This window comes from Acanthochromis polyacanthus, chromosome 7, assembly GCF_021347895.1.
Source record: "Acanthochromis polyacanthus isolate Apoly-LR-REF ecotype Palm Island chromosome 7, KAUST_Apoly_ChrSc, whole genome shotgun sequence".
Classification (NCBI taxonomy): Eukaryota; Metazoa; Chordata; class Actinopteri; family Pomacentridae; genus Acanthochromis; species Acanthochromis polyacanthus.
In genome coordinates, this window is record NC_067119.1 from 6,725,839 (window position 1) to 6,753,069 (window position 27,231).

At 39.1% G+C, this 27,231-nt stretch overlaps 1 protein-coding gene across 1 annotated transcript in view; it reads right to left on the minus strand.

Moving 5' to 3' along the window:
* adamts3 (ADAM metallopeptidase with thrombospondin type 1 motif, 3) overlaps positions 1-27,231 on the minus strand; it is a 214,131-nt gene that overhangs the window by 158,256 nt on the left and 28,644 nt on the right. Inside the window, exon 4 of the mRNA XM_022195042.2 lies at positions 6,529-6,685. Coding sequence (XP_022050734.1) covers positions 6,529-6,685 — 157 coding nt within the window. The remainder of the gene's footprint in view (positions 1-6,528; positions 6,686-27,231) is intronic.

Genomic DNA, 27,231 nt, shown 5'->3' on the forward strand with positions numbered 1-27,231 from the left:
TTTTGTTATCGGATAAAGGTGAGTCGAATAAGTTTGCAATGATTTTCAGTGATTCTTCCCTCTAATGGACCCAAGCCAAGCCGGTAAAAAGCCTCTGACTGTCTAACTTAGCCCTCATCGAATTCTGCAAAGTTACAGCAAGAAAATAAACCTGCTTCAGTGTGTGAAAAACTTTTCCGCTCCTCATCACTGGGAAACCAATCAAGATCCAGTTTCCTCAGCGGCTTTGTTTTCACACAGCCGGCTGCTTACAGTCCGAGTCTCGCGCCTCACAACAGGAAGTAAGAGGCGCTGAAACGCAAACAGCACCCTGACTGCAAACTCCACGGAGATCAGGAGGATTTCAGGCGAGAGAAAACATTTTCCCGAGCCTCACCTCGTCGGATGCTGGTTCAGGAAATTCAACACTTTGCCTCCCGGTGCGAGTTCACACTATTCAACATCGCTGCTGACATTAAACATTAAAAATCTCCGGGGGGGGGTCGCATCACATGTTCGGCCTTGTCTGCCGCACAATCAATACTAAAGGTCACATCTGTACAAACACGTAAACCTCAGACTCCGAGACGTGAAAACCGCCAGTGATCAATTCTTTATAGTCGATGAATACACTCGGTGTTATGAAAACCAGCACAAGTGGATTGAGTGAGAATCCAGGGCTTCCAGAGATCAGAACAACAAAAAGTTTGATGGAAGCAACCTTCAAAAATACAGAAAAACACGTGGAAGCTGCCGAGTTCAACCCGCATGGGTCGTTTTTCCCCACCGAGAGGCTCCTCGTGTCTGGAAAAATCAATTTGACAATCCTGCAGCCGGACGACACGACAGACAGCTCAAGGTAAGAAATCCAATCAACACCAAAAGATCACATCAGGGGAAGAGTCAAACAGCTGATGTGGTTCCAGTGGGACAGTGCAAACAATCTGCAGCAGCACCTTCCAGACCTGCTGTTAACCCTTTGCTGCCCGCCTGTCATAATTCACCTGATTGTCAGACAGTTTAATTTACTAGATCGAACTTCAAACTTTATTTATTTGTGTAGCACTTCTCATGCAGAACAACACAAAGTGCTTTACAAGAATCAAAAACAAAGAAGGCAATAAATAAATACAATTAAAAATAGAATTTTTTTTTTTTTTTTTTAAACTCTCTACCCCACATGCACACACCCACGCAACATGACATCATCAAGACAAGGCGAGGCACCGAGGAACACTAGAACTGAAATAAATAATGTAAAAATTAGTTAAAATAAAGATTAAAATATGTAAAACCATAAAACCCTAAAAGTTCAAAGATCAAGTACGGTAATAATAAATAATAATAATAATAATAAAAAGCATAAGAAGAAGGGTTAAGAATTATCAGAACAAGTTGAAAGCCTGGTTAAAAAGATGAGTCTTGAGCCTCTTTTTAAAAATATCAACAGTTTCTGCAGCCCTGAGGCTCTCCGGCAGGCTGTTCCACAAACGGGGACCATCGTAACCGAATGCCGCCTCCCCGTGTGTTTTAGATCTAACTCGTGGTATAGATAAAAGGTCTGCCCCAGAGGACCGAGAGGATCGAGAGGGTTGAGATGGTAAAAGTAAGTATGATAAATAAGAAGGCCCAAGACCATTAAAACATTTATAAAAGAACCTTAAAATCAATCCCGAAGCGCACGGGGAGCCAATGCAGCGATTTTAAAACTGGTGTAATACGTTCCCGCCCTCTGGTCCTCGTCAGCACTCGTGCGGCTGAATTTTGTAATCATTGAAGATTCGATATACTTTTTTTGGGAAGACCAGAGAGCAGGGCATTAGAGTAATCCAAACGACAAGCTATAAAAGCAAGCATCAGCACCTCTGTGCTCGCCTGAGAGAGAAACGGGCGGACTCTGGCTATATTCTTAAGATGGTAAAAAACAATCTTTGTAATGTTTTTAATATGTGGAATAAAAGAAAGCTCAGAGTCAAAGATTACGCCCAAATTCTTAACAGAGTGTGATGGTTTAAAATCCTTTAGTTTTGGTTAAAGGACATTCAACAAATGTCCTGATAAAAATGAAGGAAAATACTAGAAAAATCAGGTTTTCTTTAAATTGCTCCTGATCTTGCTGGTTAGAATTCATGTTAAATACGTTTCCTCAGTCTGAGCAAGAAAAACAGAATCAAATACACCTTCTATCTGACAGATCACTGTTTTAAAAAAAAAAAAAACATTTTCAATTACATTTTATTGCTCCACCAGGTAATGGCGGAGTTATGTGACAATCTGCATCGGTCTTTCTGTCTGTCTGTCTGTCTGTCTGTCTGTCTGTCTGTCTGTCTGTCTGTCTGTCTGTCTGTCTGTCTGTCACGTTACTCAAGAACGGAATAATAGATTTGGATGAAATTTTCAGGGAAGTTCAGAAATGACACAAGGACCACCGGATTAGATTTTGGCAGTGATGCAGCTTATAGTCTGGATCCACGGATTTGTTGTAGATTTCTGTATCACTGCCAGATAGCGGCACGGCGTCACTGTAACCATGACAACAAGTGAACACTACATCAGCTGCCTGCTGATGATCACATGATTTTGATCCTACTACAAATCCACCGCTGTGGACTTATCAGGACTTATCCGTCGGAAATTAAACAAGGAACAATTCATTAAATTGTGGGTTTGTTTCTGAGTCCCATCAATTCCCGTCGCCCGCTGCATATTTAGGTCATGTGATTCAGTATCCGTGCGTAACATACACATGAATAACACACGCCTGTGCTCAGCGCAAGGTCATTTTGTTTATGGGTACATCTATATTGAATAACACATTCCATAGCGCTATGATTTCTGCCAAAAATCTTTTCAAGATTTCAGCTGTCGGAAACGTTACGACTGAGCAGCCTCGGTGGAGCACTGAGCTCTCTGAGTGCTTTTCTTGTTTATATAACGCCACTTTATAATGTGAGCTGTCTTGGGGCAAAATTTCTACAGTGGAACTCACCAAATCCAAAGTTTCGATTCACATCAACACATTTAATGAATATTTTGCACATTTCAAAACTCTGATCAATAATCTTTATATATACAGTCATGGAAAAGAATTATTAGGCCACTCGTGTCATCAAAAACAATGGTTGTGCAATCAAGTACTCAACCTCTCCAAGACTGAGCTCCTCCTCATCCCAACCAGTCGCTCTACTCAACAAGAAATCAGCATCCAACTTCAATCAACCCACAAAGTCTGACTCAAACTTGGGTGTCATAATTTATGACCGGCGAACCTTCAAGGCTCATGCGGCTTCTGTTGCTTGGCTGTGTCCTCTCGTCCTGTACAACATCAGGTAGATCACACCCTTCCTGTCTGAACGTGCAGACTCTCTTAGCATCACACATCGACTACTAAACCTCCTCACTGGCAGACCTCCCCTCATGAACGGTCAGATCTCTGCAGATGATCCGGAACACAGCAGCACGTCTGGTTTTCAACCAGCCAGAAACAGCTCAGGTCACCCCACTGCTCAGATCGCTTCAATGACTTCCAGTTGCTAAAATTCTAAACCACAATGAAAATAACCCGTCCTACCTGAGCTCTCTTATTCAGGTCAGACGTCGAAGCTCTTCCTTGTTGCGGTTTTGTATAAAAATCATTCACAAAATTCGATAATGTTCTGCTGAAAATGAAAATAAATATAAATTTATTTGTGTTTTTTTATATTTTATACATTACTTCACAAATTATTTATTTAACTAATAAACTATTTATTAAAATCATTGTTTATTTACCTTGAAGAACTTTGAGTTTTGTAGATATTTTGGGATTTATTTGGACGCTAAATCCGTCCTTTTTGCTTTAATAAATGAAGAACTTGTGATTCCAACAGCGTCCATCCACGAAACTCCATCTCAAAACTTGCAGGTAAATAAGCGTTAACTCTGCCTGGCGGAGGGAGAATAAAATCTCAAATTTGGTGTGAGAATTACACATTGATTAAACGCGTTTCTGCAGGTTTCAGTCTGAGGAAAGCGATTTCCATAACAGCAATCAGAGCGACGCCTTCACCGGCAGATAGCTGCGTGCAGAAAATGTCAAAGAAAAAGCAGCACGAACATCCTGCTAGTGTGGATTCATCAGGACAGAATAAATAATAATAAATAAATAAAACATGCAAATCACGATGCAGCTCAGAGTCTGGACCAGAACCAGCACCTCAGCTCCGTTTACTCTAAACACAAGATTCTGTTTATCTAAACATCTCTAAAAACACATTTCTAGCATCGGTGGGATGTTTTCTGTCACATTAAAGCTGCGGGTAATGTGTGACGCTTTAACATAAACACATTTTCTGCTGTTTGTTTGGGAGCTAGAACTGGGTGAGGTTTTCTCTCGGTGGAGGTGATGCAGCAGCAGCGACGTTTGTTGGGCAGAAATAGACGACAAAGTAAGTATTTAGAGGAAACACTCGCAGCTGTTGGAGCAGGAGGCGTGGAAGGAAAAAGGAAAATTAACCGTTTTTTAATCAGTAACTACTCAGCTGGATCGTCTGCGTGTGATGTTACTTATGCCAGCAATTAAATTTAGTTTTTTTACTCATTGTTTGCTCCCCTTCTATCCTTCAGTGCTTCTGTTTTGTAACTGAGTATTGCAATAAATGTCTTTTTGTTGGTCACATTGAGACGTATTAATAATTAAATCTGTTCATTCACAGATAAAAATGAAAGAAGGCTGAATTTTCAAGAAAAACTAACAAGTGGACTCTTTTTTTTTTTTAAAGATTCAGCTATTTTTTGCGCCATAAAGCATTTTAATTAATGAAAATAACTATAAAAATCATCCAGTTTCATATCAGATTGTAATAAAAACTTCACTTCGTTTAACTCCTGACAGACCGACGAGATTTGGAAAATAAAAGCAACAAAAACTTGTCTGCCGTCCGTCGAGTCACTAAAGCGGGGTTCGGTCTTTTCTGCATTTATTTATATTTTTCGGAGACGTTTCAGCTCAGCAGCTCTGTGGCTGTGAAGGTTTAACATCTTTTAAAATGTGTGTTTTTCTTTTTAATTTGATTGGTTTTTCTGTGAAGATTTGCAAGAAATGTGGTTTAGACAGCAGGTAGATAATTAAAATAATGATTATGTGACCTTAGTTTGATCTACAAACAGGAAGCAGCCAGATATGAGATTTACAGACATGTAGCAGGTAGAAGTTAATAAATTAATATTCATCAATATTCAATTTCAGGCATTATTTTAGGTTTTCTGGATTTCATTGTTTGTTTAACTCTTCGTTTTTGTGTGTTTTATTTTTTCTTTTGCCTTCAAAATACTTTGGATAACTGAAAGATGTCAAATAAATACTAAAAATTACAATATTCACTAGATTACTAGAGAATACTGGTTGATTTATGTGCTATAGAAACCTCAAAACATCTCTGCAGTCCACCTTAAAGATTGTTATTATTGTGAAGATATTACCTCAGGCCGGCTGGATTGCAGATGTTTTCTGCCCCACACATTTATGAACACAAGATTATGAAAAGAAAAAATGCTGAAATTGATGTTTTTGAAGGAGAATCTTCCTAAACTTGCATTCTGTCCTTTAGTTTGAAGTGGTGAGTGATGTTAGGAGGCTGAACACGTTCTGCGTCTCGTTTTATATGGGATAAAAACAAAGCGTTGATTGGATGCTTTCGAGGTCAAAAGTAAGAATGAATGTTTTCATTTCGGGCATGTGAGGAAAAAAAGGCACAGAAACTAATCAAAATATTCAAAACGACAACAAAACAAAACTAGACAAGCAAATATTAAAAGAAAAGAAGACAAAATACTCTTAAAGGTAACGTAAAAACTCAAATGGAATGATATCAAAAACATGTTTTTTGTGGAATAGCTGGAATATTACAAACATATTGCAAGGAAACTACCACACTGGGTTGTTTTTGACCCACATCTGAGGGTGAAGTCCATTTATAAACTGACCACACAGAACAGAAGAAGTACCAGCAGCAGCAGCAGCAGAAGTACTCTCAGTATTTGTACCACAGTGAAGACTCCTTTAATCCTCCTGTTGTTCTCATTTACAGCCACCAATAAATACTGTTTCCTTGTCCAAAAAAATCCAAAAATTCTGCAAAAAATTCCCCAATTTTCTGAAAATTTGCAAAACCTTCAGAACAAAAATTCCAATAATTCCTTAAAAGTTTCCCCTGAAAGTTTGCCAAATTTGGCAAGAAAATATGTTCAAAAAAATGGGTAAAAATCTTCCAAAAAATTATAAAAATATCTAAAATGATTATGCATACATCAGTACAATTTCTAGTATTTTCTTTAAGAACAGTCACATAAAAAAAATCTACCAAAATCCAGATTTCTGTGCGAATGTTCTTAAAGAAACATTTTTATCCAAAAAATGGTCAAAGATTTGCCAAAAATGTTGAAAATGTGGACATCAGAAGTTTCACTGTGAAAATCTTTTCTTTTGTCCCACATTTTCAAACTTTAAAACGGGTCAATTTTGACCCAAAGGACAACACGAGGGTTAAAGCAACAGTAACGTCCTCTTACCTTGCAGCTGGTAGTCCACAGAGATGTCCGACTGTTCCTGCAGCAGCGCCGAGCGCCGGTAAACCACGTGGACCCTCCCCTGGTCCTCCAGCTCCTGGGTTCCTTTCTCCAGAGGCTCGATGAAGTATTCATCTGAGTCGGTCCGGATCATCCCGGCCTGCAACACGACGCCACAAACACAAGGTCAGACTGTAGGAGGCACATAATAATACTCATAATAATAATAATAACAAAGCAGCCGGTGAATCTGCTGCCGGAAACACGGACGCTCCTCTAAAACCTGATTTTCAATCAGTGTCACAGCGTAATGCTCTGACATTTACTAAAGGAGGCTGCAGACCTTTTCATGCCCCGCAGTAATCAGCATAAAGTACTAAAATTACAGGCCGATAGGATCACAAATCAACATGATTATTGCTTCAACCAGCTCGGAATTTCCAAGGAAATCTGCATCGGTGTGTAAATTTATGCATCGAGCTGCTTGAAAATCTAATGAGACTTTTAATTTTATGGGAGAAAAAGCAGCGAAAATTAAATATCCATGTTTAAAACGCTGATTTGACCTTTATTTGCCTTTTTTTAATTACATTTTTTGCACTTTACAGGTATTTTCCACTTCATAGTTTTACTCGTAAGATACAGTATCTTACATTTTACTGTGCATCTTAAACTCTAGTCTATTTGTCTTTATTTCTTATTTTTTCCCCATTAACTTACTTTACAGCATATTTCTACTTATTTTTGTTTTTATTTGTATTTGTGGCGATGCTCACTTAGGTCTTTCTGCTACTATAACAACAGAAATTGCTCTCAGGATCTATAAAGTAATTGTATTCTATTCCCAAATCACAGACATAAAACTATTGAAACAAGGTTGACAAAAAGTCCCAAAAATATATAAAACAAGTCATCAGTATTAATGACCGTACAGGGCCAGTGTGAGTCCAATTTTGTCGGCCTCAAAATCACATAAAGTTAAGTGGAAGAAAGTTGTAGAAGTGAAGATCTTAGCCTCCTGTATTGTTCCAACATATAAACACTGTAAAACAGGAATTTAGTCAAATCAACTTAGCTTTTCAAGCTTAGCTCATATAAACAGATGATGCATGCAGCATAGTTTTTGCTAATTTCTAGTTAATTCAACTTAAATATTTCTTGCCTTCTTGTGCTTTCTAACAACACCACAGGTAGAAACATGCATAAAATATAAAACAACGCAAAGGCAGATGCACTAATGTAATATATTCAGGAGAATCTGTGTGTTTTCTGATCGCCTGCTTTAGATGTATTCAGGTCCTTCTGGTTGTGATTCATTTCCTGCAGCCTTCTGTTTTCAATCACCACCTCCTTTCCTAACAACGGCTCCATATCATTAGTGACACTTTGGCACTGAATTGCTTTGTAATGGTTCCCTGCCATCCTCAGATTTCCTGCAATAAGAAGCCGGTCATGTCTGTTTGTGGCAAAAATAAAGGTTCCAACTATCCAGATAACACAGTAACGTAAAAACAAACTGAACTCATCCAGTCCAAATGAGGAGCTAAGGTGTGGAGGCTGAGTGAAGCTCCGTCTGAACATGACATGTGATTCATGGTGTTTCTCTGCACATACTGGGCTTTTTTTCCCTCCAACGTAATTTTACAAATGTGTCTTTCAGAGCTTCAAAAATGCAATTCAGAGTCCCTATTTGGTTTCAGACTTAAAATGTATCATGAAAGCTGTATGATCTGCTCATATGGGCCATGTAAAGATTCACAACATATATTAGATTCAATAATCTGCAATTTACAGTATGTAAAACTGTTAATTTTTTAACAGTTTCCCAAAAGAAATGAATGCATTTTTATCATGGCAAATTAACGCTGAAGGATGAATCTTAAAAAGTTATCTTTAAGTGAAACAAATAAATAATCAAAGGCATTTCAACCATGTTTTGCATTGGAGTTTGTGTTAATTCTGACACCGAATATCAATAACCAGCATTCCAAACATATCACAAACGTATATCAACATATATCAGAAGTCAGTTAGCAGGGATGTATTTGAGATCACTCATCAAAGATCTCATATTATCCATTTTACAAGTTCATAATTTCTTTTTTATGGTTTATTGGACTATGATTGAATGTTTCAATGTTCAAACAAGTTTTTTTTCTCATGCTATACATTGCCGCAGCACCCCTTTTCAGCCACTTGTTTTAGCTTCTGTGTCTTTAAGACCCGCCTCCTAAAAAGCTGGGAATACTCTGATTGGTTAGCTGCTTCACCTCAGATCTATGAGTATAGGGATGCAGCTCTAGTGGAATCAGCCCTAGCAAGAAAAAATATTTAGTTTTGCTCTTTTTTGAGTGCTAAAGTAGCCAACAGGCAGGAATTATGCAAATGCATTACATGATGACATCATTAAGTAACAGAAGAAAACTGTGGATTTCAAACGAGGTGTTTCAGCAGGTAAGACGCAGGAGTTTTTTTTTCCAATTGGCATGAAATTCAGGATTTAAAAAAATTGCAGATTTGCAGTTTAGCTAAACTAAAACAACCTGAAAGAAAGCGAAAAACACCCCCCCAAAAAAACGTACTATAGGCTCTTTAAAACATTCCTCGTTACAGACAGTGCTCTTTAACAAGTCCAAAGGAAAAATCAAAGGCAAAGCAAAATCAGAAGTTTGCGTGGGTAGATGCATGAATCACATTATAAAGTCACACTTTTGGAAAAGGATGAAAGAACAGGGTAAGCCAAAAACAAACGATCACAGATTCCATTCACACAGATTATCAAGGGCACTGTTTTAACTACCACACTACAGAAACTGAAAGCATATTGGATTCAGAGTTAACTGGCATGAACTTCAGGCTCTATGACAAAGCAGACCTATTGTAAAAATATAACAACCTAAAAAATATCGTATGATCTGCTCATATGGACCATCAAGTTAAAATAAACCCTTTGGCTGCAGCATCATGTGAGATAGGATAAACACTAAAATGTTCATGCTTAACGATAACATCCATCCATTTGGGAGCGAGCAACCTTCGTTAAAAAAAAAAAAGTTGTTTCTGTGCACCTGTATGCAGACAGAGGCAGCTCTCAGAGAACCACAGAGGAATTCGTTCCAGCTCTCGGTGGATCGGTCCAGGCCTCACCTCGCTCTGGCCTCCTCACTAACACTCTGTTGGACTGTGCACATATGGTGCTTTGCAACCAACACTCAGGCTGAACTCATTTCCAACTCCCAGAGTCCCCGATCAACCGACGCTCCCCCTCTCTGACTGGCTGGATTCCAGTTCAGCTTCTTATTCAGGTCTAACATGTAGCTTTGATACTGTGAGTCTCCCCGTTGCCACTGATAAACAACTCCTATCTGCATCGTGGAGTGTGCTGCATGCAGATGAACTGTCTGCCAGTGAAATTAAATTTAAAAAGTTTAGCCTCTAGAAATACATCCCAACAGTCAGTCCTGCTTGCTGCCACTTTTAAACATCACGCTGCAGATTTTCTTTGCAGTTTAACAAGACCCGGTTTCTTCTGGCAGCACAACACGCTTTATTTTCTCGCCAAAGCATCACATATGAACTGAATCATTTGAGCTGCCCACCTGTCACTTGGAAATATTTCTTGTTATATGAGCCGACATGAAGAGCTGCTACCTTAAAATAGAGCAAATATGTTGGCTTTTGTGATGCATCAGCGCTATGGTTATGGTTTGGTTAGTTTTACGCAAATACACGGGCCGGTTAAGTTGAGAGAAATGCTGCGGTTTGGATAAGAATAAGTGCTTTGTTTAGGTTGGGGGACTTTATTTAGAGAAACATGATTGTGTTGGGTTCAAACTGCCACTTACGTAGGTCAAGGGGTCTTTGTTGTCATGGTTACAGTCATAAGCACTTAAGGTTAGGCAGCAAATATGGTCTTTGTTTAAAAGGAGTGACGTTACAACAGGAGGCTGAGCTTTGTTGACACATCGATCAACCCCAACCTCCTCCCTGTGCTTCATTATAACAACCCTGCCTAAACACTGATGCTTAACGGTCCTAAAGTTTAAGTTTATTCAGCAAACTAGCCATTGACAGATCATTTCGTATGAGATTCTGCATTTTTTCAGTCATCGGTATCATTATTTTGTCAACCAGACGCCAATGAAATGAAATCATTTTCAAATGTGATACACTGGCTCGGATGCAGCAATTTTTTTACATGAATATCAGATATAATAACTAATAATCAGCAAAAAAAAAATAATTCTGTTAATAAAACATGTAAAACATAAATAAATAAAGGCATTTCAACAAAATTTTGCATTGAAGTTTGTGTTTTGTTTTTTAAATTTGAGACCAAATATCAGTCATTGGTCTGCTTGATTACTAATAGTTGGTTTTACAATATGTAATTATGAACGGTTTACTGAAGCAGTAGTTGTTGTTCCTCTGGGGATCTTGACAGAAATGGCAAACATTTGAAGTCAATGCCAGTTTTATCCCCCATACTTAGCAACTCATATCTCTGCATCTTGCTTCAATTCTTTATCTTTCTACATTTACACTACTGCCCTCTATCAGTGTATCAGGTCAGTCATATGTATACAACATTAAAGAGTCCTTAGTGTGCACATTTACAGGTTCATAGTCTTATTTTTAGGGTCTGCTAGACTATGTTTATATGCTTTAATGTTCAAAAACACAGTATTTTTCTTATGCTACACATTTGCTACAGCACTTCTTTTCACAGCTCCTGTCTCTTTAAGGACAGCCTCTGAAAAAGTCAAGTCTGCTCTGATTGGTCAGCCTCACTTTTGTTAGGCAACATTGCTTACGTACAATAACCTCAGATGTATGAGTCTAGAGATGTGGCTCTGGTAGAATTGGACATAGCGAGGATATAATAGGAGGTTTGCTTTGGTGCTATGCAAATGTGTTACATGGTGACATTACTAAGTAACGGAAGAAAGCCTGGACCTAAAACAAGGTGTTTCAGACAAGTAAGATGCAGTGTTTGTTTCCCCTTTGGCATGGACTTTGGGCTTTGTAACTTTGCAGACCTTCTACATGAACTAAAATCACCTGAAAGAAACTGAAAAATATTTTATATTATGCATATTATGGGCTCTTTAAAACATTCCTTGCTAGTGCCAATAATCTTCAAAAACTCCACTGGGGACCTTCAAGCTTCCCATTTTATGATTTGTCTTCCTATATTTTAACAAATTCAGAAGTTTGTGTGGGAAGATGCATTCAAATCCTCCCACGGCCACTGATGCTCTAAAGTTTAGAAAAAGATTTTTAAAAAAGCCAAAAACAAACGATCACAGATTCAAGTTACATGAATTACCAAGGGCACCGTTTTAACTATTCATACCACACTACAGAATCTGAAAGCACATCAGACTTAGAATTAAAATCTCTGCAGAACACGAGGCAACTTCAAGGCCAAGCTTGGTCATTTGTTCAGACATACAGAAGTTGTTTCTATGAATATATATCCAGTGCAAACAGACAGTATAGAAGATATGATGACAGCTCGAGGTTATCACCACAAGAAGAGAAAACAGAATAAGAGAGATCCTGACATGCTGGACAGCATCTTCCTTATCAAAGAGGACTGCACCTCCTGCAAAGTAATGGGATTACACTGGTGTCAGGAAGAGATGTCAAAGCAACTCTTGATCTTAAGATACGATTTACTGCATCATTCTACTCTGTGTTTTAGGAAATGCCAGGTCGTCGCTCAGCGGGATGCACGGCAGACGATAATATAAACCAAATTTAGTGCTGACAAAGTTCATGTGAGCTTGAATGCTTATAAACTCTTCCCTTTTAACATATCAGCAGCAGGATATTCCTCCTAGGCTTATTGTTTGCATTTATCTTCTACCTGCAGGCACAGCTTCCAGAGAGCTTCTAAATGTTCGGTGTGTCAGCATTCATTATCAGGCTGCAGTTTTCTGAGCAATGCACCAATCAGCAACTCCTAACAGGCACTAAAGTTCCCTGGATTATCCACCCTCAATCCTTTTTCTTGGTACTACACTTATAACCCACTCTATCTGCAAGTCATTTCTCTTTTTTTAAACTTTTTGGGTGCTCCTGATTGACTCATCGGCTCTAAACAAATTCAGCCTGGAGGCATATTTTAATTAAAGTTAAATTAATTCATTGTGTTCAAGAGTCAAAAAAGGAAAGACAAATGTCTCAGAAGTCACTAAAAAGTTTGAGATCCTTTAACCTGCGAGACAATTTAACAGGTGACGCTTCAATTTGGGATCAAGTTGAGCAGAAAGAACGCTGTGTGAAAAAAAATAAGAGACAGAGACAAAAGAAAATCAGACACCAAGTCTTTTTTCTAACAGCCTGAAAATCAACAAAAACTCACTTTACTATGACAAAGAAATATTCAGATTATCCTCATTAAAAAGTTGGGAAAAGGTAAGTGTTTGCCATTTTTGACTGAAAATCAAATCAAATAGCATATTTTTTTACATATTTTCAAAGTAATTGTTTCATTTTCTGCAGATCTCCAACACAAAACAGTTAGAATTGTCTAAACAAAGTGGGAAAAAAAAGTAATTGTTCTTTTTTTCTACCAATCACATGATGCTGCTGCACTTTTGTTGTACATATTTCTTTTTTTAAATGTTTTTGTTACTCCTGAATGACTCATCGCCTCAAAATCGATTCAGGAACGAAGCCTGGAGGGAAAATTTCAAATTCATGTTAAATTAATTCATCATGTTTTTGTGTTCAAGAATCAAAAAGGAGAAAGAAAAATGTCTCTGAAGTCACTAAAAACTTCCAGATCCTTCAACCTCTGAGACAATTTAAGAGGTCATGCTTGAAGTTGGGATCAAGTCGAACAGAAACAGCTCTTTGTGAATAAAATAAGAGGCAGAGACATCAGAAAATTAGACACCGGGGATATTGAAGTGTCTCTCAGGGTGAAGGTGGCTTTCTGAGGTTATGCAAATAAACTGGCAGACGCTGGATGGATAAAAATCGGGAACCGATCCGGCGATGACGCCTGAATCTCTCCATCTCTGAACCGTGTCAGCACCTGAAAATGTCGCCTTCTTGTTAAGACGCTGCGGAGCCACACAATGAAAAAAGCCGGCGACATGCAAGAGTGTACATAATGAGACTGAGAGCTGACATTTTGATATCAACCAAAGCTGATCCACAGCGTGATGCCCGCCAGAGGGATTGTTTGGAGGATGTCAAAGCTCTTTGTGCATGAAAGAAAACAACTAAAACACCAGCTGTACTAATCATTCAGCTATTTTATTTTATTTTTTTAAATCTCAGGACTTTTCCGTGCAGCTCCTGGAGACGACAACCTGCACAACAAAACAAAGCCGTCGTCAATACAGTCAACACCGGTTGTTTCCATAGTTTTTAAACCTGTTTATCTAAGCAGAAAAAGGAGAGCAGCTCATTAAATCCCTCCTTTGCTTCATGTAAACGCATAAAAACACAAACCACAAAAAGAAATCCTTCTGTCTTGGTGAATAAGGTGTTTTTTTTAATCTGTCCAAAGGAAGTGCTCGCTAGTCTGAATGGATTGAAGAATAGCCGCCCTCAAATTAAACATGCATCCACCTAAAGCAGAAACACCGCTTAAAACAGCTCCTACTACTCTCAAACACACAACAAATTCAAGCTTAGTGCTAATTTCTAATCTTCTTTCAGTCCAGGATGAGCTGAATGAAGGAAAATTAGAATAACAGCCTTTTGAAAAATGGAAACACTAATGCTATCGCCTCTCACACTGCTTCTGCACGTTAAACATCCCAACATGATGGAACGTTTACAGAGATGCCGCTACACAACAAAAACTGAATGGTAGGAAAGGAAGAAAGGAGAAAACTTCAATGAAGTCAGATCTTTACCACTACGAGAGAAAACACAGCAAAGTTTGGCCTAATTTTTTAGCTTGTCAGCATTAAAGTCTTGTTCGAATAGACATTAACATTCTGCACACGGACAAGGTTTAAATGCACAGTGTCCAAAGAAATTCACTTAGTTTTTCCTGCAAAACAGCATCATTGAGCGATCAAATATATTTTAAAGCACATTGCTGCTGTGTTTACATTACTACAGCAAGTTGGAAGAGAAGATCGTCTTCATCTAGACCTCTATGAGCAAAAAACATCTAGATCTCTATGAGCACCAACATCTAGACCTCTATGAGCACCAACATCTAGACCTCTATGAGCACCAACATCTAGACCTCTATGAGCACCAACATCTAGACCTCTATGAGCACCAACATCTAGACCTCTATGAGCACCAACATCTAGACCTCTATGAGCACCAACATGTAGACCTCTATAAACACCAACATCTAGACCTCTATGAGCACCAACATCTAGACCTCTATGAACACCAACATCTAGATCTCTATGAACACCAACATCTAGACCTCTATGAACACCAACATCTAGACCTCTATGAGCACCAACATCTAGACCTCTATGAGCACCAACATCTAGACCTCTATGAGCACCAACATCTAGACCTCTATGAGCACCAACATGTAGACCTCTATAAACACCAACATGTAGACCTCTATAAACACCAACATCTAGACCTCTATGAGCACCAACATCTAGACCTCTATGAGCACCAACATCTAGACCTCTATGAGCACCAACATCTAGACCTCTATGAGCACCAACATGTAGACCTCTATAAACACCAACATGTAGACCTCTATGAACACCAACATCTAGACCTCTATGAACACCAACATCTAGACCTCTATGAACACCAACATCTAGACCTCTATGAACACTAACATCTAGACCTCTATGAACACCAACATCTAGATCTCTGTGAACTACATCTAGACCTCTATGAACATCAACTTCAGGACCTCTATGAACACCAACATCTAGATCTCTATGAGCACCAACATCTAGATCTCTATGAGCACCAACATCTAGACCTCTATGAGCACCAACATCTAGACCTCTATGAACACCAACATCTAGACCTCTATGAGCACCAACATCTAGACCTCTATGAGCACCAACATCTAGACCTCTATGAGCACCAACATGTAGACCTCTATGAGCACCAACATGTAGACCTCTATAAACACCAACATGTAGACCTCTATAAACACCAACATCTAGACCTCTATGAGCACCAACATCTAGACCTCTATGAGCACCAACATCTAGACCTCTATGAGCACCAACATCTAGACCTCTATGAGCACCAACATGTAGACCTCTATGAGCACCAACATGTAGACCTCTATAAACACCAACATGTAGACCTCTATAAACACCAACATCTAGACCTCTATGAACACCAACATCTAGACCTCTATGAACACCAACATCTAGACCTCTATGAACACCAACATCTAGACCTCTATGAACACCAACATCTAGATCTCTGTGAACTACATCTAGACCTCTATGAACATCAACTTCAGGACCTCTATGAACACCAACATCTAGATCTCTATGAGCACCAACATCTAGACCTCTATGAGCACCAACATCTAGACCTCTATGAGCACCAACATCTAGACCTCTATGAGCACCAACATCTAGACCTCTATGAGCACCAACATCTAGACCTCTATGAGCACCAACATCTAGACCTCTATGAGCACCAACATGTAGACCTCTATAAACACCAACATGTAGACCTCTATAAACACCAACATCTAGACCTCTATAAACACCAACATCTAGACCTCTATGAGCACCAACATCTAGACCTCTATGAACACCAACATCTAGATCTCTATGAACACCAACATCTAGACCTCTATGAACACCAACATCTAGATCTCTATGAACACCAACATCTAGACCTCTATGAACACCAACATCTAGACCTCTATGAACACCAACATCTAGACCTCTATGAACACCAACATCTAGACCTCTATGAACACCAACATCTAGATCTCTGTGAACTACATCTAGACCTCTATGAACATCAACTTCAGGACCTCTATGAACACCAACATCTAGATCTCTATGAGCACCAACATCTAGACCTCTATGAGCACCAACATCTAGACCTCTATGAACATCAACATCTAGATCTCTATGAACACCAACATCTAGACCTCTATGAACACCAACATCTAGATCTCTATGAACACCAACATCTAGACCTCTATGAAATGTCCATAAAATGTCAGAAAATTGTGAAAAATGCTTCTTTTTTTCTGACTGATGGCCTAAAAATCAACAAATATTCACTTTAATATGACATTTGACAAAGAAATATTCATATTATCTTGTTAAATAAGCTGGAACTAGGTAAGTGTTTGTCATTTTTGACTAAAAAAACTAATAAAGTAGCATATTTTTAAAATATTTTCACAGTAATTGTTGGTTGATTTTCTACAGATCTCCAACACAAAGCAGCTAGAAATGTGTAATAAAGTGAAAAAAGTAATTGTTCTTTTTTTTAGCTATCACATGATGCTGCTGCACTTTTGTAGTATACTATATTTCTTTTTTACATGTTATTTTTGTTACTCCAGATGGACTCATCGGCTCAAAATCAATTCAGGAACAACAAAAAGAGGCACATTTTGAAATTAAGTTAAATTAATTTTTCGTTTTCAGGTATTCAGGAGTCAAACAAGGAAAGAAAAAAGTCTTGGAAGTCACTAAAAACTTCCAGATTCTTCAACCTCAGACAATTTAACAGGTGACGCTTCAATTTGGGATCAAGTCGAGCAGAAACAGGTCTTTGTGAATAAAATAAGAAGCAGAGACATAAGAAAATTAGACACCGGGATGATTAGTGTCTCTCAGGTTGAAGGAGTTTATGCAAAAAAGTGCCAGACACAAAGTACATCAATTTGTCAATGAATAAATGGATTCTTTCGTCTATAAAATGTTGGAACTAGGTAAGGTTTTGTCATTTTCGATTAAAAATCTTGTCAAATAGCATATTTTTTCCACGTTCAGAGTATTTTTTGGGTCTTTTTCTGTAGATCTCCAACACAAAGCAGTTAGAAATGTCAGGTCTGAAATGTCACATCCAATCTAAAAGCACCTTATTACTCTGTTTGTGCTCTTTGAGAGACTGATTGAAAGCATGAATATTACATTTGTTCAGTGGAGCATGAATACAGTCTAGTTGCACTGCCGTCACAACTAAAAAACAAATGGAGAATAAATCAATAGGAGTCGTGCTTTGTCTAGTGAATTTCTCTCAGATTTCTTGGAAGAAGCTCCATAAAAAGAGAAATCCTCTGAGCAGCTGCTGGATGAAGAACTGCAGGACACACTTCAGTGATTATTGCGTCAATAAAAGAGCTGTTTCAGAGTCACAGTTCACATGAAATATGATGAATGTCCTGCCGAACAGAAGGATTTCTGAAGAACTGAATCCGATCCAGGAAAGAGCAGAAGCTCTGCTGCTGTTTAAATCTTTCGGTTTTACTTTAGACAGACGCTGCTTTTATTCCAAGCTGAGATATCATCAGACTAATTGATGGAAATGAGCAAAAAGCTGCTGTTTGTTAGCTGCTGCAGGGGAAGTCAAAAGTTTAAAGTGCTTCTGGTTGTGATTCCCACATTTGTAAAGCTCATGAGATGGGACACTTTAATGCATTTTGAGGATTCCTACAATCCCTAAGGACAAAGCTCTCTGACCCACTAAACTACTGAAGCTAGACACTGGATCCTCTGACTCAGATCAGACTGAGGCCAGAAACCACGACAGAAGGAACTCCAGAGCTTTTAACCACATAACACAGTAGAGGTGGCCGATCTGATGATCACAGACAATCTTAAACCAATCAGCCACAACATTAAGACCACTGACAGGTGAATAACATTGACCATATTGGTACTATGTGCTGTTCTGCTGGAAAACCTTGGATTCTGGCATCTGTGTTGACGAGACTCAAGGCGCTTTTCCATCAGCACCTACTCGGCTCGACTCAGATCAGTTTAGGTGGTTTTCCATTACAATTGAGTACCACCTCATCATGAGTTGAGTCGTCATAGCACGGCGGCCCATAACGTCATTTGTGTGCGACACAAACGCAACACAACAATGGAGGACATCGAGGCAATGGAATACCTGCTACTCAGTTCATGGCTTTTTGTTATGAAGAACAATGTGCACCGTCACTGTTGCCAATTTGTTTTGTTTTTTAAATGGCGGCTTTGGTTTTTGCAAAAGAGTCGCTCTCATGTGTCATCACTCCCTGTCCTATCAGTGGCCTGCACTCTGTAGACGTCGTATTATCAGCTCGCTTGGAACCCTGGCTGAGTAGGTACTAAAATAGAATCTGGTACCAGGTACTGCGTCCAAATGGAAAACCTCACAAACCGAGTAGAGTTGAGCCAAGTAGGCGCTAATGAAAAAGCGAACAAAAGAACAAACACACTCTCATGCAAATACAGACCCCAAATATCACTGGTCTACCTCTGCAGGGAAGTCCACCCCACTATATCACAAAAACAATCAATCAGGAACATCTTGAGGAACATAGCAATCATCCAAGATGTTGACTTGATCTCCAAACTTCCAAGAGATCAAGCATTAACAGGATACATGGAACAAGTTTGATTCACAGAGTACCCAAAGATCCATTGCCAACGTCCTGGTTCCAGATCCCATAGGACACCCTGAGAGGTCGTCTGGTCCAGGCCCCATGGTTCAGAGCTTTTTGTACTACATAAGTGAGACCAACACAATATTAGGCAGATGGCCATAATGCTATGCCTGATCTGTGTATATTCTGCTTTTCAGAGGAACACTACAGATGAAATAAGATATGGTGTTGAGTTGCAACAGAGTTAGGACAATCTTCACTGGATGCTCTACATGGTTCTACAAGGTGTCACATACTTTGTGAACAGAGAAGAAGAGGTGTGACACTGAATTCTCCTCATTGAACATGTAGGTTGTTATACTGTTTTTACTCTTCAATGAGCTCAGTCTGCAGTGTTGTGCTGGTCTGACAGGCCAGATTACCTCCCCATTAAACACCATGTAAACCCAAAATGGGTTCAAAATTGTGGTCAGATTGATCATTTTTAAAGTAAACAAAAACTAAAAAGAAGTATTTTATCGGTATGCTTGGCTTAGTAAGTGTAAACAACATACAAAATTTGGACAAATCCTCATGACTCATTTGTCTTAATATTAGTCAGTAGGTCAATTTGACCCTAAACAGACTTAGTACAACTGTATTTGAGGCTGGACATCAAAAAAAGTGTTGAAACATAATTTAAAATAGTATCAAGCGAGAAGTTAATTGTTAGTTTTGTTCATTTTATCTCTTCGACATTCAGTTAAAATATAGAAAAAACTTCAAACAATCAAGCCAAAAGTTTGGGATCCATTGATGTGGATATTTGAACTAATCAAAGATTTCAGATGTAAAAAATGATCAAAACCACAAAGATAAGGTCAGTAGTAAAAGAGGACAACTTTACTGGGGCGGCATGGATCAGTGGGTAGAGTGGCCGTCTTGCAACCGAAGGGTTGCCGGTTCGATCATCGGCCCATCGAGCTCATGTCGAGGTGTCCCTGAGCAACATACCTAACCCCTAATTGCTCCTGATGGGTCGTGGTCAGCGCCTTGCATGGCAGCTTCCACCATCAGTGTGTGAATGGGTGAATGTGACGTATCAGGTGAAGCGCTTTGGGTACCTTGCAGGTATAGTAAAGCGCTACATAAATACAGACCATTTACCATTTACTTGAGGCCATACATCAACAAAAAGATTGCATTCATCCAAGCTACCTAACAGAATGATCTGTTCTGCAAAAAAAAAAAAAACGCTAAAGATAAACATCTCAAGTCAGTCAGATAAAACACCAGAGGGTGAATATCTGGCACTGATTTCATCATTAGTGAGAAAAATCCCTCTGATGCACATTTCTGTTGCAGCCCGGTGCTTCAGTATCAGAGGACACAATGGCAGGTGTCTGATAGTAACTCAGCCAGTTGGTACCTGAACACAAGCCTCAAAAAAAGGGATCAAGAGTTCTGTGTTCCATCAGTTTAATATCCCCAACATCAGCCTCGGCCAAGTAGACAGCAGCCGAGTGCCAAAGAAAACATATGGGATTCAGCTGAAGGGCTCCAGTTTTTCAAAAACAGTCTCTTTCAGTTTAAACTTCTTAAGGAGATCGGTATGAACGTGCTTTCGTTTAAAGAAAAAAAAAAACCTGAGGTACTGCAATGTTGAAAAAAGGTCTGGATTGAGCCGGGACACTGGCACCTTTCACCCTCGGTGTTGTTCAAAGGTGTGTTTGCTTTCAAAAATGTGAGCAAACCTTCGTCATCATTACCTGCCATTTTCATTCGCAGCCTTTAAAGGAACTTTAAGGGGGAAAAAACACGAGTTAATTTGGAGCAGGGAGCAGAAAGTCTTCAATCCCTTAGAGAAGGAGTATTTTGGAGAATGTGGCAGCAATCTACGAAGTCCGTCCGAAAGAGGACTTGCCAAAATACAATACTCGAAAAATTACCTAAAATGAAAGAGAAGTGGCTCCATTTTGAGGAAACAATACGGGAATTTATTCTACTTCTGCCTTTTTGTGCTGCTCCACCAAACAGAGCAAACATTTACATTCGGCTTTGAGGATTCGGTGGGAGTCGACTTAAAATAAAACGGGTGAATGGCTCTCAATGTGCGACTGAAAGGACAACAGAAAATGTGGGCTCCTCTCGAGTTTATATAGGTCACGATTAAAAATGTTTAAACACATAAATATCAATAAAAGCACCGAGTGGGAGAAGAAAAAACTTGGAAGAAATAGCTGGGCTTTGCATATCTTGGTGCGCCGCCCCCTCGTACCTCAAACCATTTAGCCAAACAGCTCTGGGGTCAAACCTCTGCAACAAACCTGGGCTGAGTCAACACGGAGCATTAAGAACTATTAGTGAATAAAACGCTTGTGCAAAGAGGAACTGGCTCGCTTTCTTTTTCTAATCAGATAGGATATTTTCTTTTGCTTTTTTTTTTCCCTTCACTCCTTCAGATATGTCAGGAGCTGTGCATGTTCAGAACGATCTTTTATGACTTCGAGGCCAAAAGTTTAGTCCTCTTTAGATGCAACACGACTCAAAAACAGTAAACAGAGGAGCAAGTTGTTGGAAGACACATTCAGCATGGTGAAACGTCTTTCTGGAGTCGATATGCAGAGCAGACAGTAAACAGAAAAAATGGAAAAGTTCAGGCAGTTAAAATGAATAACAGAAGAAATTCAACTTTTTTGAGCTTCTGTTTTTCTTTTTTTTTTAATGATTTATGGCATTACAACTGCGTTACACAGCACAAATTACATTTCTAAGCCATTTCTACTTCTAGTCACTGGTTGTGTTGTTGCCATAGAGGTGAAATATTTCATATTGCAGTGAAAAATGAGCCCACAGTGAGTGAAAATGTGACAGGAGCTAAAAGAAAACACTCAGAAACTGCTTGGAGTTCAAAGGGTTAAATATAGCTGCTACTTGGCTGAAGTGCAGGCAGTGTATACACCAAGAATAGGTGAAATTAGAGAGGTTTTGAGCAAAATAAAACATACTTAATATCAGTGTATATGTAGCAAATCTTAAAATTGGTGGACAAAGGAGCAAGTGTCAGGAAACCAATGGACGATACGTTCAGCATGGTGAAACATCTTTGTTGACGTGCAAACGTCTAGTTTGTGACCAAAATATAAGCTGTAAAATATAGATATCAATGGCATTTTCCCAATATTTTCAACCACTGTGGACACTTGGAGGAATGTTGGACATGTTGAATCCAAGTTTGTTCAATTATTTCTTAAATGAATACCCAAAAAAAATATCGATTTTTGTTGAAAGTTTTGAGGATTTATGGCATTACATCTGCATTATACAGCACAAAATTCATTATTTCTAAGCTATTTCTGCTTCTAGCCATGGTTGTGTTGATTCCATAGAGGTGCAGGACTTTATATTGCAGTGAAAAATGAGTCCACAGTGAGTAAAACTGTGACAGGAGCTAAAAAAAAAAAAAAAAAAAGATGACCAAAAACTGCTTGGAGTTCAAAGGGTCAAATATAGTGGCTACTCAGCTGAACTACTGGCAGTGTTTACACTAAGAAAACAAGAAAAAAATTAAATTAGAGAAATTTTAAGCAAAATAAAACATACTTAATCAATAAAGTAAATGCAGCATGGCTCAAAATTGGTAAACAAAGGAGCAGATCATCCGAAAACTGCTGGAAGATATATCTTCAACATTATTTCTACTACTCGTGGTTGTACCATTTCCATAGGGGTGCAGGACTTTATGCTGCGGTGAAAAATTAGTCCACAGTGAGTAAAAATGTGATAGAAGCTGAAAAACACCCAGAAACTGCTTCGGTTTTAAAGGGTTAATGCACTCCCCTTAACTGATGTTTGCAGTTATTCCTCATCTGCTAGTGTTTACTACAACATGCTGCTGATTAAGACCAAACGTCGAGGCCACTGAGCAAACGTAGCTTTTAGCAAAGCATTAGCATGTCGTATTTGCTCATTTTGTCACTCGCCATGAATCTCAGCATTTCCTCAGAGGCAAAAACAAAAGATCGCAAGTCCAAATGCGACCCTAAAATGCATTTTTTTGCAGTGAAAGGATGCTCTGACGATGCATCGGTGGGTTTATCCTCTACGCCGCCTCACCCTTCTAGCTGGCAGACAGCAGATTATTATGCAACATGACACACATTCAGGAGGCGGCCAAGTTCTGCAGGAGCTGCCGGCGAGCTAAAGGTTAACGCCAACAGCTAAACATGCTGCAGGTCAGCCGGCTTTATATCTGTCAGTCCATCAGTCAGTCAGTCTGTCTGCCAAAAACAAAACAAAACAAAAAAACCTCTTCATGCACCACAGAGGGAATGAGGTTCCTGTTCCAGCTGTCCTGCCTCATGGAAACAAATGAGAGCAGCTAAAGCAGTATTTCATGGTTGCTTTAAGGCATTTCTAGGCAGCTTATGGTTTCACACTGCAGCTCAAAGTGCACTAAAAGTCTTCTATTTTTTCTTCTTCTATGCAACACGGGGATAATAAGATGTGATTGGAAACATCTCCATACAGTTGTGACACTTAAAGTCTTCTCAGTAGAGGTGTGTCGGACAATTACTACACAATTACCACTCGTTGTACAGGTAAAGAATGTGCAGCTAATGTATAATCATGCCTGTAAGTGACTGTAAAGCCAATCATATGTACTTTGTTTGACTCCTGCAGCTCACGATACCTCCTGGAGCACTTCAGAAAGTGAACAGCATCTTTGGCCTTTGTATGATACATCAGTAGGTGTGAAAGCATGAAAAAATGTCATTCAAGAGGCTAAATTATCTGTCTGGCTGCTGCTACTTTACATTTATTTAAAGAATTATAGTCCACAGTATGTATTTAAGGCCTCCGATAAAGGAAAATGCCATCATCACCTGATTATAGGGCTTTGGCATATTCAGCAGAAACGTTTCCATTCACAGATGGAAGAGATTCACAGACATGTCATATTTAATCACCATTTCAGTGATTTCTGTTACGGTTTAATGGCACCAACGTCATGTAACCACTGGCCTAACGTTTTCTGATTGCAATAACAGAATTGTGGGTACATTATCCTCCATGCCATACCTATATATATGCAAATTCATCATGTCATTATGTACATCCAAATGTAGATTCGTAGATGAGACCATTTATATAATTATATCTGTATTCTTTAGCCCCATTGTACTTTTTGTCATTCTTGTGCTTCTTTCATGTCGTATCTGTATCCAGTTGCAGTAATGTGAATTTCCCCAGTGAAGGATCAATAAAGTTCATCTTATCTTATCTGAGGGCGTCTAACTTCAAATTTTTTGACTGTTTGCATTTCTAGAGAAACTATTGACAAGCGTGTTGTGTATTCAGTTGTGGGTTGTAGTTGTATAGATTTTAATCCTCAGAAGTTGAAACCTGCCAGCAGGTTTGAAAAACATTTTGTCTTTAAGAAATTACGAAAATTATTCATCATTTATCAGTCAGAAACTGTAAAAACATAAAATGTTTCCACTTTCCAACAGTTAGCGTGTAGCATTAGGGTCTGGTGTGAGCATTTGGTGTTAGCATGTAGTGTTAGCGATAGTGTAAGCATGTAATATTAGGGTGGGGTGTTAGCATGTAGTGTCAGTGTGTGGTATTAGCATGTAGGATTAGGGTGTGGAGGTAGCATGGATTGCCAGTGTGTAGTGTTCGCGTGTAGTGGTAGTATGTGGTGTTAGCATGTAGTGCCAGGGTGTGGTGTTAGCATGTATTGTTAGGGTGTGGTGTTAGCATGTATTGCTATTGTGTAGTGTTAGCATGTAGTGGTAGTATGTGGTATTAGCATGTAGTGTTAGCAAGTAGTGTAAGCGTGTATTATTAGAGTGTGGTGCTAGCATGTGGTGTTGGCATGTACTGCAACCATGAAGTGTTACCATGTGGTGTAAGTGTCTAGGGTTAGCATGTAGTGCTAGTGTGTGGCGTTAGCATGTGGTGTTAAGGTGTGGTATTAGCATGTGATGTTAGGATGTAGTGTTAGTTTGTGGCGCTAGCATGTGGTGTTAGTATACAATACAAGGGTGTGGTATTAGCATGTGGTGATAGCATGTAGTGTTAGCATATTGTTTTAGGGTGTGGTGTTAGCACATGGTATCACGTGATGAAAATATAGTGGCTGCCTTAGTTTAACTGCAGGCTGTGTGCTCTAAGAACAATAAAATAAAGAGATTGAGAGCAAAATAAAACATAATAATCAATAAAACAAATGCAGCATGGCTCGGAAACAGCACCAGAGGCGAGAGATGGTGAAATATGATCAAACATCTTTTGAAAGTTGATGAGCAGATGTGAAATACACCAAATTTGAAAATATAAACAGTAAATTATCTGTAGCACATACAGACACCATTTTTCCAGTATTGGTAACACCTGTTGGCACTTGCAAAGATGTTGTGCATGTCAGTTACAGTTCATTTTGCAGTTTTTGTTAAAAAAAAAAAACAACTTTCATTCTTCTTTTTTGTGATTCATGGCATAAAAGCTGTATTAAGCTGCAAAAGTTATTTCTACATATATCCATGGTTGTAGTGTTTCCATAGAGGTGCAGGAATTTATACTGCAGTGAAAAATGACCACAGTGAGTAAAAATGTAACAGGAGCTGAAAATCGTTTGTGGGTTTAGAGGGTTAATGCGCTAAACTGCCAAGACTCATTATAACTGATGTCTGCACTTATTCCTCATCTGCCCATGCTTCTTTTCAAATGTTATGAAGACTCTGCCAAAATAATTCTACAAGTTTAAGTCCATGCCGTCTTAAAATCATTTATCAAAGTTGGGAAGAAGTTTAAATGTCCGTTTCATTCATGTGGGAGTTTCTGTCTGAGATCAACAGATGATTTATCTTCCAGGACCAAACACAGACCCAGAGATTAAGTCCGGGAGTCCAGAAATACATCGGACATGAGGAGCTTTCCCTGTTGGCTTTCGGGGGAAACGATTTCACAATCTGATATGCACAGTGTGTGAAGCATCGACGGAACGATACACCCACTCCTGACATCTCGAGGTCGCATTCCTTCCTCTTTTACAGAAATCCTCGTTTGAAGAGTTGTATGCCGTATGTTTCGTTCACATGAACAGAGAGGAGCTGAAAATGTGCTCTACTTGTAAAACTGCAGCATCTTTATGGACATATCCACACAAAACCAGGTGTGTTTTCAGTATCAAATGCTGTCATTACATCCATAAACAGACACAAATGCATCTGAGGAAAAAAAGCAGAGAAGACAGTCCACGTTTGGATCTCCACCAGCTGCTCTTTGATCTTGATATATGCAGGAGGCGGTTCAGGGTTGGAAGGTTTTAGATCTTTTTCAGTGTAATCAATGTCCATTAAAGGGCCCACAAACCCATCGATTATCTTGACCAATATCATGTTTTACCTCCCAGTATTCAGCCTCTGCAGATTGAGCAGTATGCAAGTAGTCTCTGAATTCTTATCTGGACCACACAAAAGCATTTCTAGATGGCAAAGGAACTTATTTCCTTTAATGCAGATCACAAGTAGTGTCAGAATCCCTTTTCACAAGTCACTATCACTTGCAAATTGCTTTTAAATTGGCGACTTCTTCAGTTTCTTCTCTCTCATGCATTGGGAATAAGTTTGGTGTCTCTTTCAATGACCTAAAAGTGCTAAAATAAAGACAAAAAAAAGATGATTTCACTAGAAAACTTCACAAAATACACCTCTGGATGCCAAATTTGTGGTTTCTAGTAGCTCTACAGTCCACAGTGCAGGATTCAGAGTGCAAACAGCTGCACAGCAAGTCAGAATTTACAATAAACTCTGGTAACTGGCTGGAAAATGATCAAGGTTTAGCAGGGAGAATCACACCATGAATAACTGCGGCAGACATGAGGAATAAACGGTCTGTTGACGCTCTGACAGATCAGTTTCTGCTACATTCACTGAAATGTTTCATCTCTCATCGAGGAGCGGCTCGGTCTAGTATCTGCAACATGAAGGCTGTCTGTTTCCCATACAGGTGGAGGATCAACCAGATACACGCAAGTCTAAGACGGAGAAAGAGAAAGTTTTTGTTCATTTTCAATCACAGACTGGAGACAAAGTCCACTAATGCCAATAACCTCATCGGTTCTTTTTCTTTCAGCTGTTCCCTTCAGAGGTCGTCACAGTGAATCATCTGCTTCTATC